At 43.8% G+C, this 17,145-nt stretch overlaps 1 protein-coding gene across 1 annotated transcript in view; it reads left to right on the top strand.

Annotated features, from left to right (window-relative positions):
* TMPRSS7 (transmembrane serine protease 7) overlaps positions 1-17,145 on the top strand; it is a 48,374-nt gene that overhangs the window by 17,771 nt on the left and 13,458 nt on the right. The window contains exons 8-10 of the mRNA XM_074947073.1: positions 1,236-1,366; positions 3,535-3,647; positions 10,268-10,374. Of these exons, the coding sequence (XP_074803174.1) occupies positions 1,236-1,366; positions 3,535-3,647; positions 10,268-10,374 (351 nt within the window). The remainder of the gene's footprint in view (positions 1-1,235; positions 1,367-3,534; positions 3,648-10,267; positions 10,375-17,145) is intronic.

Here is a 17,145-nt window from a genome sequence, read left to right as displayed (position 1 = left end):
TTAGTATGGAAGCAAGATTTGAGGGCTGGAAATGTGAATAAGACTAGAATATGGAAGGGCATATGCATCACTAGAAGTTGTGAGGATCAAATGTGTGTGTTGCTCTTTGAAATGCCACCAGAGCTGACAGGGCCAGATTTCTTTCTCTGAGGAGTGTCCTTTTATAACTAAAAAGAATAATATGGTGCAGCTGATCAGAAGTACTTGTGCATTGTTTGGTTTATTTTCAGTATTAAAATGGAAACCCCCCAAACACCTCCCTACCCCCGCTAAAAGCAATAGTAGCAAACCATGAGCTAGCTTCACTGTTTGCTGACCAGAAAATAGTATGAAAGCACATATCTTTCTAGAGCAGGGGTGGGCAAACGTTTTGGCCTGAGGGCCACATCAGGTTTCCAAAATTGTATGGAGGGCTGGTTAGGGGAGGCTGTGTCTCCCCAAACAGCTAGGCGTTCCCCAACACCCCACACCCCCTGCTTCTCACCCCCTGATGGCCCCCCTGGGGCTCCTACCCTATCCACCATTCCCTGTCCCCTGACCACCCCTGGACCCCCCTGCCGCCCCTCCAACCCCCCCATCTCATTCCTGACTTGCCCCCCGGGACCCCTGCCCCATCCAACCCCCCCTTCTCCCTGTCCCCTGACTGCCGCCCGATCCAACCCCTCCTCTCCTTCCTGACTGCCCCCTCAGGACCCCTGCCCCATCCAACCCCCCTGTTCCCCGCACTCTGACCGCCCCAACCCCTATCCCCACCCCCGCCCCCTGAACACCCCCCCCAACTCCCCTGCCCCCTATCCAACCCCCCCCCTGCCCCTTTACCGCACTGCCTGGAGCACCGGTGGCTGGCGGCGCTACAGCCGTGCCTGCCAGAGCACCGGGTCAGGTCACGGCTCTGCAACTGTGCTGCCAGGCCGCCCAGAGCATTGCGCCAGCGGCACGGCGCGCTGAGGCTGCAGGGGAGGAGGGACAGCGGGGGAGGGGCCGGGGGCTAGCCTCCTGGGCCAGGAGCTCAGGGGCCGGGCAGGAGGGTCCCGCAGGCTGGATGTGGCCCGCGGGCTGTAGTTTGCCCACCTCTGTTCTAGAAGGACAGGTCAGTGATTTTAAAGTAGAGTTTGGACGGAAGATGGCTTTACAAACTTGGTTGTCCATGGAAACTTTGCACATTTAATAACAAGATTGATGTGTTTTTAATACAATACTATTCATGTGTGTGCTGTCACTGTTTTCCCCTTTAGAATTTGTGAACCAACCATCTCATTAATGTCATTTGTTTCCACAAATAACCTGATGCTGGTAACGTTTAAGTCAACACAAATACAGCAACTGAAGGAAGTTCACGGGTACTTTGAGGTCATTACACAAGAAAGTAAGTTATTATTTAAATGAATTTGTATTTTTCATGGAGATGCCACTCAAACCCCATAGGCTGACTTAATGAATTTGGATAACTCCTGGTCAGCTTCCTTTAGTCCTTCTTTCTCTTCTACCTCCTATATCATCTCAATCTCTCTCTCATGTGCTTCAGCACCCACTTCTCTCTCTTCTGAATTGTTTTTTTATCATGCTGACTCCCAGCATGATAAAATTTCCCTATTTATTTTTTTCCCTTCCTGTGGTCATGCTTGTTTGGATTATCTATTGTTAAGTGAAGCAGTCATGGAAGTGCATTTAAAAACAACTTGACTGAACTTGTATTTCAAAATCACAAGTCCTGTACTCCAATATGCCAGTAGATGGAGTTGTTGTGTTAACTGAGTGACTGTCTATAAATAAGGCACACAAGTGTAAACTATTCCTCCCACTCACAGCTTCCTGTTAAGAAGTGGTTATTTACTGCAGGCAGCTTTTCGGGATCACAGTGTAGTACTATGGGTGAGACAAGAAGTTGCTGCAGATTTTTGACCAACTGAAGGGCCATTGTCCATTTATAAACATAAACAAATCCTGTGTTTGGACATGTTATTTTAATTAATCATGTTTATAAGAGGAATGCTTAAGAGGCAACCAGGAATGGGGCCCCATTGTGCTAGGTGCTGTACAAATACAGTGCACTAGACAGTCTCTGCCCCCAAAGAGCTCATAGTCTAAATGAGACAGACACAGGGTAGGGGAAATGGGTATAATGGACAAGTAAAGTGAATGATATGATGGTGGCAAGCATGTTGGTGCCACAATTTTATTCTTGGCTTGTGGGGTATGAGTTGGGGGGAGTAAGGAGGGGAAAAGTTACATGGAAAGGAAACTGAAAGGAGAGGGGATGTTGCAGGGGCAGGTGTGGCGTGAAGCTGAGGAGAAGAGATGGTGAGGGAGGGGTTGGAGCAAACAGCCAATCAGCACAGGGCAGAGCAAGTCCAGTCTCTGAGATCATTAGCATTCCTGGGTCCCTGCTTTAGCTACTTATGCAGCTGCTCCTACAGGCTGGAGTCTGACTGGCAGTACTAAGGCTGAAGGTGTTGAGTACTCAAGTATTCAGCATTCAAGCTGAATTTTGTTGTTTAACTCTTCATATCTTGTTTACATTTTAAATTTCTCTGTTTGGGCAATAAATATAGACAAGCAGGTTTTAGACCTTTGTAAGTAATCCATTTCTTTTCAATTTCTCTTTGAGATTAAGAGGTGACTTCATCAGGCTAAAAGTACTTGCTTGGGGAACAGAAATTTGATGAAAAAGGGCTCTACGATCTAGCAGATGAAGGTATAACTTAGTCCAATGGCTGGAAGCTGAAGCTAGACAAACATAGAGTGGAAATAAGTGCAAATTTTTAATATTGAGGATGTTTAACCATTGGAACAACTTACTGAAGGTCCTGGTGGATTCTCCTGCCATAGCAATTTTGGAAATCAAGATATGCTTTAGTTCAAACAGGAATTATTTTGAGAAGTTCCTAACGCCTGTGTTATATAGGCGATCAGACAATATAATTGCAATGGTCCTTCTGGGCTTTATAAAACAGAGATTCTCATGCACTACTACAATGCAGATGTGTTTTGGTTGCAAATATACTACTTGGTAATATTTTAGATCCGTATAACTGAGTGTGGTTAAACTTTTAAAAAGTAAACTTTCAGACATAAACTCACTGTGTGGGTTGTTTTTTGTTTTTGTTTTTTTTTTACAAACACGAAATACAGCTCATCAGTCTGACAAGGTCTTGTAAAATGCCTTCTGTGAGCCACCTCTACTTTTGAGCTGCAGTGTGTTGGCTTGAGGTTGTTAGTTGGCAGCTGTTGAGGACTGAACAGTTAATGTGATCTGGTGACTTTCTTGTTTTGGGAGAGACATGGAGTGGATTTTCTGAGGCAGCATTCTTGGAGCTTGCCAGTTTGGTGTCTGCATTTTCAGTGCCGCTCTGCTGCTGCTATTTTTGTACAGCTCTGACCTCTGATCTTTTGTGGGTGGGCCAGAACAGAACATTTAAGTTGTCCTGTTGTGTAGCCAAAGGACAGCAACTAACTTAGACACTTATCCAACAGGCTCCAAAACTGGGATATTTAAAATAATGTGAAACCTCACCAAAATATTTCTGTTTTTAGAATGTGGAAAAACTATATTGACAAAAGAGAAAACTGACTTTGAGGGGCGAATTGTGAGTCCATATTATCCAAGCTACTATCCTCCAAAATGCATTTGTACGTGGAATTTTCAGGTAATGTCTATTCTTCTTTAGGCATTTTGCACAATTTAGGCAACAGAATCCTTAGAGTAGGCCAAAGGGAGGCTTTTGCTAGGTAGTGACGTGCTTTCTGAGAAACGGGGTAGTCAACTTGTAGAATGGTTATTGCTGAATACATGCAATGCACTGGCAGCTCTAGAAAGTAACCACTGAAAGGCCCAACAGAAAGTAGCATCTTGAAATAGACAAGCGGGTCTGCAATAACAGTGGCTGCGAATTTTACTTGAAAAGCCAGGAGATTAAATCAGATTTATTTGTTAACAAGAATTATTCATGAAATGCTTAGACATAAATAATTTAAAATGTGCATGTGTGAAGTCACTTGTGTAACAGAAAGTGTGTTCTGTCTGCTGCCATTCACCTGGGATGTGGGGCCAGATTGTAAGTGCTCAGCATTCACGCAGCTGGTATCACATTTTCCACCAGAGCAGGGGTGAAAGTAAAATACAGCTCTTACCGGTAGGGGTCCCACTCTTCCCCTCCCCCCAGAAGGGGCGGGGCCTCAGGCGGAAGGGGTGGGGCCAGAGGTGGAAGTAAGTTACATTTCTCACCCGTACAGTCCAAATACAAGCAACCCACACTTTTATGTGCCTGGGAGGGAGATTAAACAATCCTTGATCTCTGACTTTTTAGATCTAAATCTACTCTTATTCCAGGTATGTTCTAAATGTATATGTCCAGTATGGATGGATCTCTCAGAAAAGATAGCTCTTCAGTGTAGGAATCGGACCAACAGCCCCCCGCCCAGGGGCAAGGTGCCATTAAGCAGCACACATTAAGCAGAAGTTTCTGAGGTGTTAGCTGCAAGGGTGCAGGGGACACACCAACGGGTGGCTATTAGTAGGGGAAGACCGGGGTGAATGAAGGACAACTAGAATAACTGCCATGAAATATACAAGATACTTAGAGAAAGTTTTGTCAATTTCAGCCTCCGCACTCTGCAGGACACCGACACCCACAAAACAAAAAGAGATCTGAGCCCCTATGTCCTCAGGACATTTCAGGTGTTTAATTCAATATATAAAGAGGGTGGAATGAAAACTACTATTTCTTTCAAAGGAGGCACAATAATTTCCCTGAATATCCAGTTTTCCCCTCCAGTCCTTTTTGGTTTTGTCTATGGGGCTATTTGCTTTCCCTGTGAATCTTTAGTTGTTTTACCAAAATTGCTTTGCCCAAAATAAACCCCGATCATCAGAATACATCTTCCCACCATGTTCTCCATGTTTTTGTTTTTCTTTAAACAGCAACATTTCAAAGAGGATCTGCAAGCAGTTTGGACATCACAACCATAATCCTCTGCTGGGGAGGGAATGGGATAGATTTGAACTTGGAAATGGTTCCTGATTTTGATTGTATTTTTTGTGTATTATATTATTGAAGATCGCCTCATCCAGGGGCAGAAAAGAACTGCCCAGGCTTCGGTACAACAACCTTGAGTGAAATTAACAAGGAAGCCAGAAATAGCCCCTAATTCCACGGTTCAGACCACGGAGTGAACAGCTAAATTTAAACTGTTCTTATGCAGACAGCAGGCTTCCTGGGGAGGCTTCTCCCTCAGCCAGTCCCCCTGCTCCAAGCTAGAGGGGAGCCACTGCAGCCCTTGCTGAGGGGGTGGGGGGAACAGGGAGCCTAGGCTGTCGGGCAGCCTGGCTGGAGGAGGAGGGAGGAGAGAAACCAATGTGACAGTGAGTTTTCCCCTTCCACTGGCTTTTATTAGCTCTGGATTTAAGCTGTGCAGTAAAATGCTTATTATATTCTGCCCCTGCCTTGGTCTCACCTCCCCTCCCCCCCAACAACTGTGAATGAAATTAACAAGGATGCCAGAAAGAGCCCCGAATCCCAGTCTGAACCACGGAGGGAGCAGCAAGTTTAAACTGTTCTTATGCAGACAGCACGCATCCTGGGGAGGCTTCTCCCTCAAGCCAGTCCCCTTGCTCCAAGCTAGAGGGGAGCCGCTGCAGCCCCTGCTGAGTGCGGGGGTTCGGGGAAGCACTGAGCCTAGCCCTGTCGGCAGCCTGGCTGGAGGAGGAGGGAGGAGAGAAACCAAATGTGACAGTGAGTTTTCCCCTTCCACTGGCTTTTATTACCTCTGGATTTAAGCTGTGCAGCCAAATGGCTATTGTATTTCTGCCCCTGCCTTGGTCTCACACAACCCCCTCTACCCCGCTCCCAGCAACAACCCTGAGTGAAATTAACAAGGAAGCCAGAAATAGCCCCGAATCCGCGGTTCAGACCGCGGAGAGAACAGCTAAATTTAAACTGTTCTTATGCAGGCAGCAAGCTACCTGGGGAGGCTTCTCCCTCAGCAGTCCTCCTGCTTCCTGCTACAAGCTAGAGGGGAGCCCCTGCAGCCCCTGCTGGGTGCAGGGGTCGGGGGGAACCGTGGGCTGGAGGAGGAGAGGGAGAGAAACAACAACACAAATGTGACAGTGAGTTTTCCCTTTCCAAGCTTTTATTAGCTTTTAGTTTGAACTTTTTGTTCTGCAGCCAAAAGAGGTGAAAGTGAGCCGGTACTGAATGCTCCACTTATTTGCCAGTACACTACTGGATCTTTTTTTACAGGTACTCCGGACCTGACCGTACCGGCTTACTTTCACCTCTGCGCCAGAATTAAGCGCCTCTCATTTTAACGCGTAAGGCAAGATTTGTCAACACCTTAGCACCCAACAGTCACTTTGCTGCCTAAAGGGAAGCTCAGCTCTTTTGGAAAATCTGGCCCCTGGTGCTAATGTATACAAATGTAAAGCAGTGCCAAACAGCGTGAAGTGCAGTGACATCTGTCTCCAGGCTGTGTGTAGACAGTGTTTGCCTTCTGATCATCTCAACTCCAAACAGTTCAGCCAGTCTTCTAAAACATCTCAGACTGATTCTGCACAGTCTTTACTTGTGTTGAAGAGGTGGCTGATAAATGCAGGTAACTAATGTTGCAAAATACTTGGTACCTTTTTGGATGGTCATTTAATAAAAGTGGGGTCTTGTGTATACCTTGAACTGTAGTAATATTACTTTGAACGCCTCTGTGTTCTCCTCTCATATCCATGGATCTGCAGGCACTCTTTGTGCATTGTACATTTTAGGATTCATAGTGACAAGTCCTAGTTATTTGTGATGTCAGTGAACAGTCACTTCACCAGGAAAAGAGACTGAGTCTGTAGCTTGGGGATTACAGCAGTCATCGGGGTGGGGGACCCATGTTCAAGTCCCTGCTCCAGTCATATTAATTATTTATACAGATTGGAACTGCTTCAACAGGAGAGTGTGGGAATGTCTACTCTTCGAGGTGGGGTGTAATTCCCAGCTTGAGGAGACATACCTGCATTAGCTCCATCAGAGCTAGTGCACTAAAAAGAGTATAGCTGTGGCAGTATGAGGGGCCATCCACCCTGAGTACTTGCTGTCTGAGACACGTACTCAGGGCAGCATGTCACCGTGGCTATGCTCCATTTTTAGTGCATTAGTTCTGTCAGAACTAGCCTGGGTATCTTTCCTCAAGCTGGGAATTATGCCCATAGCTCAAAGTGTAGACAGCCTGAGGGAACAAACCCTACGTGATAGATGTGCAGTCTCCTGGTTTAACTCACAATTGGAAGGTGCTCGGATACTACCATCATGAGCACGATATAAAAACCTGTGTAGAATAGAGAGACCCATGCCAGAATATCTCATAGCTCAGTGACTAAGGCACTCTTCTCAAATGTGGGAAACACAAGTTAAAATCCCTTCTCCACCTCAGCTAGAGGGGGCAATTGAATCCAGGTCTCCCACATCCTCTGTTAGTGCCCTATCCCCTGGGCTAAAGATTATGAGGAGGCCAGTGGAACCACCACCGCCTCTTCCTCCCCCTCCCCCACTTTGTGACTCCGGCCTGAAAAATTGAAATGTTTTGGTAATACTGAAATGTAACTGTACATTTCAACATTACTGGTACATTTTGATTTTTTTTGGTTTGGTTGAAACTATTCAGTAAATTCACTAATAGTTTTGCTGCTACTGAAATTGCATTTTTTGGTCATTAACATATTGGCAACATTTTTTTCACCCAGTCTGGTTGTCAGTTTTTTAACATGGGCAAAACATTTTGCCCTAGTTTTTGTTCTCAGAAACTGCTGAAATAGTTTGCCAGAAATATTTAGCCTGTATCAGACTTCCAGCACAGAAAGCTTCAGCCCACACACAGTTTAGGTTTGAAGTTGTAAGCAACTGAAAACAGGATCTTATTATAGGAAGTATTGGGCTCAGGTTATTACAAAGAAAACAGCTGGTTTAAAAACAAAACAACCAAAAAAAAAAAACCCAGATTCAAAATGTTGCCCTTGTTTCACTGTGGAGACAAACCAATGTCCACAATTTTTGGGGAAAACTTTGGTCACTTTTCTAAGTATTTTAGAACTTTTTTTTCATTTTAACTGTCATTATTTGTATTGTGGTAGTGCCTAGCAGTCCCCGTCATAGACCAGGGCCCCATTGTGCTATGCACTGCACAAACACAACTACAAAATGGCCCTTGCCCCGAAGAGTTTACAATCTAAGGATCAGCCAGCAGATGGATACAGACAAACTGGGGAGCACAAGGAATCAATGAGACAATATTGGTCAGCATGTTAGCTAGTGTTCTCAGTACACCAGCAGCCTAACTATTATCAAGCATGAATGTGGGGAGGAGTTTATCTAGAGGACAAAAGAGTTCTATCATGAGAGCTGCAGGGACACTAGACTCTGTGCTTTACCAGAGAACTAAAGAATGATCTCCCGCTTGGAAGTCCCTCCCTTTGCATTCTGCAGTGTATCCTGGTCCCTTCTGGAAAATGGAAGCCCAACAACTCTGTTTAACTTACCTTGTACCCTTGGAACTTGTTAAGGTATTAGGGAACAAACAAAGAGCGAGTCAGTGTAGATAGCAGGAGGGCATCAAAGGAAATAACTAAGAGCAGTGATCTACACAGCAATAGTATATTAAAAGTGGTGAAAAATTTTGAATTGGGTGAGGTAGGAGGTGAAGAGATTCAGAATGGGGAGTAGCTGCTCTTTTTTTGGTGGTAGGATTTTGAGTAGCTTGGGAGCAGGGTTCATGTGGAAGAGCCAAAATATAGATATAGCTTAAATTTGTTAGTCTCTAAGGTGCCAAAAGTACTCCTTTTCTTTTTGCAAATACAGACTAACACGGCTGCTACTCTGAAACCGGAGATAAGTTGGACTCTCTAGAGACAGAGTGGAGGAAATCCATCGGGACTTAATAGTTTTGATGTGGGAGGAAAGAATCAAAACCAAACAAAAGCTTTCAAACATGAGTATTGAGGAGGACAATGGTGTTTTTTCACAGTGATGGGAGGGAGTTAAGATTTTTCCACATTGGTCTTGAGCTGTTAGGATACTTAAGCAGAGGAGAGATGTGAGCCTCAATAGAAAGCATGGAAACAACTGGGAACTTTGATAAATGCAGTATTGGTAGAGTGGAAATGGATGGAAACGTAAAGTGAGTTAAAGGAGAGGAGATCAAAGCATCAGAAAGAGCCATCAATCACACTCAAGGAGTTGGGGGGGAGGGAAGGAGTAACTCACTGAAGAGGCAGGAGTTAGTGGTGTTCTTATGTGCATGTTAGAATGTTCAAACTGAAGTCAGCAAAAAGTGAGAAAGCAAATAAAATGAGGTACTGCATGGTGAATAGTGAAAAAGAACTGCATATATAGATAACGAGGAGGGGATGAGTAAGGGAGCTAGAGAACCAGGCAAGGAATAAGAGATATAAAGGGAACAGATTGAGTAGCTGTTGTATTGTTGGAAACTAGATAAGAAAATTTGGAATGACCGAGTATGAAGGGAGAAGAACTAGGGCTATAGTGAACTTGCTCCAGACTGCTGAGAGGATATTCTAAAAAGCTTTTACCTTGTCCCCTACTATTCTTAACTCAAAAGGCCCTTCACAACATACACAGGAATTGCTTTTTGGTATGTAGGAACTAACTCTAGCCAAGCACTGTCAGTGCTGTACTGTGCAAATGCTGTGCGTGTGGCCAAATTATACTTCTCTCATCATTTAAAAGGTAGGGATGAGATCATGACTACTAGCTTCTAGTCACGTGCCTTCTGTTCCTGTAAAGTGGAACCTCTGTTGATTACATACGTCTGTGATATCCTTAGGCTTACTCTGGGTTTTAAAATGCTTTGAAATCCTCTGGATGCAATGCGCTACCAAAAGCATGATGTTATGGAGAACTCAGTATGTACCTCAGAGTCTTAGCTGTCAGTCAGCCATGGCTGTCTGCCCCTGCACTAATGAAGTTGGAATAGCCAGAGGCCTTTGATCTCAGTTTGAAAGCCGCATTCCATATATGGTCAGAAGATGAAAGGATTGTTTGCTTAAGAGGGATGGAAAGCCTGCAGCTGCACTTGGCCTCTGCCAACCTGAGCTTTTGCTGGCAGCTGAAAAACCATCAGGCCTGCTCAGGTGCTCTCTGTTGAGCTGTGCAAGCCAGTGCTCCCCTGTAGTTTGGTATCCCGAGAGCATAATAATTGTTAAGACAAATCTAAAGATTTTAATTCCCTGTGTGCACAAAATGTTTTTACCAGCTTTCCTGCTTGTTTGCTACAGACTCCTCAAAAGAGCCTGGGTATAGCACTGAAGTTTCATAACTACACTATCAGTGAGAAGAGCATCAAGGGCTGTGAGCGGGGATGGTGGAGAATTAATGAACACATGTAAGTATTTCCACATGGTTATTAAACTAGGAATTGTCGGTAAACTCATTCATGCTACTGAGGCATCTGGGTTAAGTAATTCTTAGAAAAAGGGGGAAGAAGAGAGATTCAGCAACAAGCATAACATCTGTAACATGCCCCTTTGTTTGGAATGATTTGTATAACTATAAACCTAAAATCAGATATTTTTCTAATTAAAAGAACAGCTAGGCTGAAGAGAAGGGCTCTCTCTCTCTCTCTCCTCATGCAAGAGATAGGAATGGGAGAATGTTATGAAGATGGATGTCCTGTGAACCATGCAAAATAGCTTTGGGTTCACCGGGTTAATCAAACTGAATTTTTTGTACAACTTTTTAACCTGTAACTTAATTTCATGATTGCTCAAAAGAGATATTGAATCTTATTGGAGTCTAGTGAAAGCATATCAGGTATCATGAGGACTTTATTACGGAAGGCGTGGTTCTTCTGTCCCTATCCCCATCCCCTACCCAAAGTGCCAAGCTGGCATAGTTGGGTGCCCTGTGTGTGGTACATTTACCTGTCATTAGAATATTGCTGATTCTTTAGTTTTCCCCCCACAGGCTCTTTGCATCCATTTTTCACTCTGTTGCAGGGTTTTTTTTTTTTAACCCTTCCCTTCACTCTTTACTTGTTGGGTTCCCCACTCTCCCCCACCCCCACAATCTTGCTTTACTGGAACATCAAATCCAGTTAGCTGTTAACTCAAACTTTAACTTCTGAACCTGCTTTGGAAACTAGTCCAAGTTTGGGCCTACTTGAGGATATGAAAAGCTCACTAGCTAGAAAAAATGCCTTCCCATTGTTATAATCCTATACATTTAAGTATTTAAATGAGAGGCTCAACCTCCTTCTGAAGCTTCTGGCATTGACTTTTTATGGAAGCTGGTTACTGTACTACATGGACACTAAGTACTTCCCATATCAAATAGACATCCGGAGGACTTCATTTTTTCCTGAACTAGTTATAGAGTACCTGTGAAATTCCCCAGGGTACAATCTGGACTGTTGAACAGCTGTGTCCCCTCAATTCTCCAGACTGGGGTGTCTCTTACACCTCTTTGCTGTGAGTAACCACTCCTGGTCTGCTCACACGCAGCCTCCATCATGTAAATTACTTCCAGCTATACAGTATGAGTGCTATGGCCAACCACTCTTGAATTACACTGCGGAGTAACACCAGCAAATTCCCAGTCCCAGACTTTCCCCCAGAAATGTGTGTCTTGTACTGCCAAGCTCTCTCCTGAACAACACAACCTCATAGAAAGTCCATCATTTTATTAATAGAAAATGATATATGCACAAATCCTGTTATTTCAAATATTTCAAATGGAGTTTCCCAAACACTTCAGTCTGATCACACTGGTTTAGATAAAAAAATAAAACAAGTTTATTAACTACAGAAAGAGAGATTTTTAAATGATTACAAGTAATGAGGCGCAAAAGTCAGAATTGGTTACAAGAAAATAAAAAGTAAATCACAAACTAATATCAAAGAAAAGGTCTCTCTCACCACATGCTTCAGCAGTCTTACTGGCTGGATTCGTTTCAGCCAGGATCCCTCCTCCAGTTCAGTGTTACTTGCCTTGTCTTTTAGAAGGTGTTGATGCTTTGAGCAGAGAGAAAGGGGGGAGTATATTTGGGGCATCTGTTCCCCTTTCTTATAGTTCTCTTTTTCTTTGAAAATCTCCTCCAGCTGAGGTTCAGGAGACCAAGACTGTGGGGACAGGAACCTCTCGCTATTTTCTTGCCAAAATGTAGATATCTTGCCCACATCCTTTTTTCCTGCCAAAGAATGGTCTCTTAACCAGGTGATAGTCGATTTGATTTTGTTGACACCTGTCTGAGGCATCAGTTTGCCTTTCGTCTCTGAGGAACTGGTTTGTGCCTGCTTTTCTAAACTTGGAACATGTCTCAGCAATGTCATAGAATAGAATCTTATAACTTTACATACCATGTTGTCAAACATATTTTACAGGACAGTAATGATCAGCAAAGTATGAGTTTTCAAATAATACCTCACAAGGCATACTTTGTGCAAAACTGTAAAAAGGGTCAACATAAGGATACATATTGTCACAGTACCTTGAAGGATTTAGGATGTAAGAAGACTTCTGGGACAATTTCATATCCAATGTGATATCTGAAAATGAAGCTGGGGTGGGGCTTTATTAGTGGGAATCTCTCCATGAAGAGCCTCTTTTAAAATAATTATGGTCCAGCTGCTTGCCTGCTGATTCATAGGATTTTTTTTTCTTTTTTTTTTTTTAAAGTATGGCCCATGGTAACTTTATTTTAGTGGTTTAATTTTCGAATGTGAGGACTGGGACCATATTCCTGATCTTGGTAACCTGGTGATATTACAGCTAGGGCTGGGTCAAATTTTCCATTCAAACTGCTTTTCAAAGGAAAACCAGGTGTTTAACTAAACAAACTTTTGCAGCAAGTGTCTGGAAAATAAATGCACTTCTGACCAGTTCTAACGACAGCGTTAACTATGTTGGGTGAACCTGGTTAAAACGCTACTGGAGACTGGCATGGTTTTGAGGATTGGAGTAAGGCCTTGGAATATACTGTAGCTGTGATGTCTGGGACCCCCGCACCCCAAAATTACTACAGCTGTCTGTTCTGATTACATGGGGATAGGTTTAGCCAGTGAGGGACCCACTAGTCCTACTGTTTGACTTTCACTGTCTATTCAGTGAGCCCAAAAAACTTCTGCCTACCCAGAGAGCACACACATTCTGAGAACTGATTTTGCGAAAGTTTTCACAGGCTTCTAAAAATAGATGTCATACTGTTAATGTTTCTGTGTGTGAAAACACCACCAGAAGAATTCCACATACTGTGATAAGCTGTAAACATTTCCACAAGGGACTGTTTTAAAAACTACTCTGCTTCAGCACCTCATTGTGCATCCCATCAGAAGTCACTGCCAGGTCATCTTGTGGGGGTGAGAGGAGGCAGTCTCTCCTGGCTTTGGGAGCAGGTGGTCAAGTATGGTAGCTGGTTTCTTCACTATGGAGGTGTTGGGTGCAGAGTGGGGCCCCCTTGTATTGAAGGAAGCTGAGGTATGGAGCAGGCCTCTGCTAGCTAGTAGGGAGGAATCAGACATCTAATAAGCCTCCTGCTGTGTGCGCATTCTGGCAGGTCCTATCTTGCTGTGGGGGTGTTAGCAAGCATGTGGCAAATGAACCACACGCACTCCTATTGGCCCTGACAAAATGCAGTAAGTCCCTGCTCCTAGTAGTAGGGCAACAGAACTGGGGGGGGGGGGGGGCGGCCTTGGTCAACAACGCACTTGCATGAGCTCCCTTCTGCTCAGCTGTGTGAACATGGTTTGGGGTTTTACAACTCACACTTTGCATAGCTGTTCTTGTGCCATTTAAAAAGCCATACACCTCTTTCCATTTACTGCTGAAGCAAAATCTTCTTCATACTTAATTTTGCTTTGCATGGGAGCTTTATTGCACCAAAACCCCTCACAGGAACAACTTTTCCCATTCTATACAGTAGACGGTTGTGGTGCACACAGACGCCGGTTAATGTCCATTAGTTCCTTGAATCCTCATGAGAAGTGGACTGATTAACTTCTCTGCTATCTTCTGTATTGAATATACTCTTATCTGTTTATACAGCATCTAGCACAATGGGGTTCAGGTCCTGTTGCGATAACTGGGCCTAGAAATTTACCCTAATTGTAAGCTCAAATGTAAAAAGTGAGGTGTAAGTTCATAAGATGTCACAATAACTTGTAATGATAAATGGTGATGTGGAGGAAAAGGTACGAAACAGAGACTGACTGAATTGTGCCAAACAAAAAGGTCTACTGATATAACTCAAGGCCAGTGTTAAGATTATACCTGGTAAACAAGAGGAGCTGGGGACTGGAGATCAGTGAATGAAAATTGGTGTGTCAGAACCTAGGCCTAATTGCTGGACAAAATAATGAGGATGGGGAATTCTACCCATCACTCCCTTTTGAGGTTCTGAAAGAGACTTTGGGGGAATAATTGGCTACTAGAGCAAGCTTCACCATTATGGCTGCCATCCCACCATCTCTTGAGACCCCCCCGGGCCTTCGTCATCCTGAGAAATATCCTGGCCAGAGGGGGACTCTCATGACATCCCCATCAATGCTGGCTTCAGCTAAATCCTAAACACCATCTGAGATGTGAGACTTTGCCCCCTTTTCTCCGCCTGTGCACCTAAATATGTCCTTTTCCTTCCCTACCTTCTTTTTTCTCTTGCCTATCTCTCTCCCTTTTCCTTCTGTTTAATAAGTGTCTGGCTTAGCTGGCCAACCTATGTATTCTGTAACACTGCTGTAAGCCTGTGATTAGAAAGTGACAACTAAAAGCAGTGTCCTAAAAGGCCCGATGCTGTTAGAAGTTTGCCAGGTCTCAAAGTAAGACTCTGTGCTGTCCTGGTGTTTTTCAAGCAGTGAGGTTGCAAGTGAATGTCAACACCAGTCTTACTTTTTTCTGTATCTTTAATAAAAGGTTAAAATTATTAACGATGTGTATGACATGGTATTAAGCTGGTTGAGGTCTCTGTATACCAAACCTTGTTTAAAAGTGTTTACATAACCCAGTCACTGTCCAACATTAAACAGATATTTGGCCCAGATATTGAGCCTAAATTAATACAACAGAAGTACCATAATAAACAGAATGAATAAAATGTAACTTCTAGTTCCAGCCTACAAATCAGTCCTTCTCAAACAGTGCCTCAAATCCAATAATTCCTACGATCCTTTCTTGAGTTTAGTAGGTGTTAACCAAAGTTGTTTTTGAAACAGTTCTGCTCTTGGCTATGCTTGCAAATTAAAGGTGTTCAGCATCAATTCAACTGCTTCCATTGCTATCACCTCTTGATAATGATGGGTATTTTGCTAGTGTAGGTAAGGCCTTAAAGCTGACAGATTATTCCTCATGATAAACTGTTAGTTTGGGGAACTTTTCCTTTATTACTGTCAAATTCTAGACGAGCCTCAGTGCTTAAACATTGCTCAGAATTTTTTCCACTTTCAAAAGCTTACTCTATTTTTAAAATGAGTCTAAAAGGCTGATGGATGGCATTCTTTTTATATATATTTTTATTGTGTATATGTGTGTGTGTGTGTGTATACACATGCTAAATATAAATATTGTTTTATGGCAGTGTCTACAGATCATGTGCAGCCTCTGTGGCATCTTTTGATTAAAGGTGCCATAGAAATGCAGCTGGACGGGCTGGCTTAAGTGTTTCTTGGCATCTATGGGCAATTTAGCTTTCTCCGATTCAGTAAGTGGCATCTAGGCAGAAATCCAGAGAAGCTGTTTGCCAAGATGGCAGCTTAAACGAGATGTGCACCCAAGGCAGTTCTCCATCTTTCATTCAGTCCACTTGTTTAAAGACTTTGCTTTCAAAGGGAAAAGCCCTTGAATATTAATAATAGATGTGGGCTTGGTGGTTGCTTGCCAGGTAACTTATTTTTTCCCTGGTACCCTTTCTCTCAAAACATCCAGGTCCTCCTTTATCCTTCTGACTGTTTCCTGCCCTCTCCTTAGGAATAAGAGGGCAGCTGGAATGCTACATTTTTATGAGGACACGGGGACCACTTAGGCTGGTCACTAGAAGACCATTTGGAGAACTTCTTTCCACCAGTTCGTTTGTCATATCTATACCAAACATACTTTCAATGTAACATTTTCTTAATGTTTTCAAAACATTCACTTTTCATGGTGAAGTTTTTGGGTTCCAGTATTTATTTAGCCCTGAACAGAACTATAATCTAGTTCCATTTTGAATTATTTCACACTAACTGAAAGAACAAAACAGAATAAGTCTCCAAGAGACAGCACGTGTGTTCTCTTCTGCACTGCATCAGCTCTACCTCTCAGAATAGCATCTGCCCTTGGCAGGAAGACTGCTAGAAAGTTAAAGATGCCGTACAAACAAGTCACCTCTCATAGCTACCTGCACTACACCCAGCTCATAAGAAAGCTCCCTAAGTTGTTAGATTCTGTTTCAGATTTTGGTCCTGTTATATTTTCCAAACCCTTCTACTGTACATGCAGTGAAATGTTTCAGATGCTACCACGAGGGAGAAGAATTGTTGTTCTTAACCTCTGAGGATAGGACATGAAGCAATGGGCTTAAATTGCAGCAAGGGCGGTTTAGGTTGGATGTTAGGAAAAACTTCCTAACTGTCAGAGTGGTTAAGCACTGGATAAATTGCCTAGGGAGGTTGTGGAATCTCCTTCATTGGAGATTTTTTAAGAGCAGGTTAGACAAACACCTGTCAGTGTCTAGATCAGTGGTTCTCAACTCTGGTCCACTGCTTGTTCAGGGAAAGCCCCTGGCGGGCCGGGCTGGGCCAGTTTGTTTACCTGTTGCGTCCGCAGGTTCGGCTGATCACAGCTCCCACTGGCAGCAGTTCGCTGCTCTAGGCCAATGGGGGGCTGTAGAAAGTGGTGCGGGCTGAGGGACATGCTGGCTGCCCTTCCTGCAGCCCCCATTGGCATAGAGCAGCAAACCGTGGCCAGTCGGGAGCCGTGATCAGCCAAACTTGCGGACGCGGTAGGTAAACAAACCAGCCCGGTGCACCAGGGGCTTTCCCTGAACAAGCGGTGGACCAGAGTTGAGAACCACTCATCTAGATAATACTTAGTCCTGCCATGAGTGCAGGGGACTGGACTAGATGACCTCTTGAGGTCCCTTCCAGTCCTGTGATTCTATGATCAATACACTGGGGACTTAAGGAGCCGC

The sequence above is a fragment of the Natator depressus genome, chromosome 1, assembly GCF_965152275.1.
Source record: "Natator depressus isolate rNatDep1 chromosome 1, rNatDep2.hap1, whole genome shotgun sequence".
NCBI classification, from domain to species: Eukaryota; Metazoa; Chordata; order Testudines; family Cheloniidae; genus Natator; species Natator depressus.
This window is presented reverse-complemented; position numbering and strand designations above follow the sequence as displayed.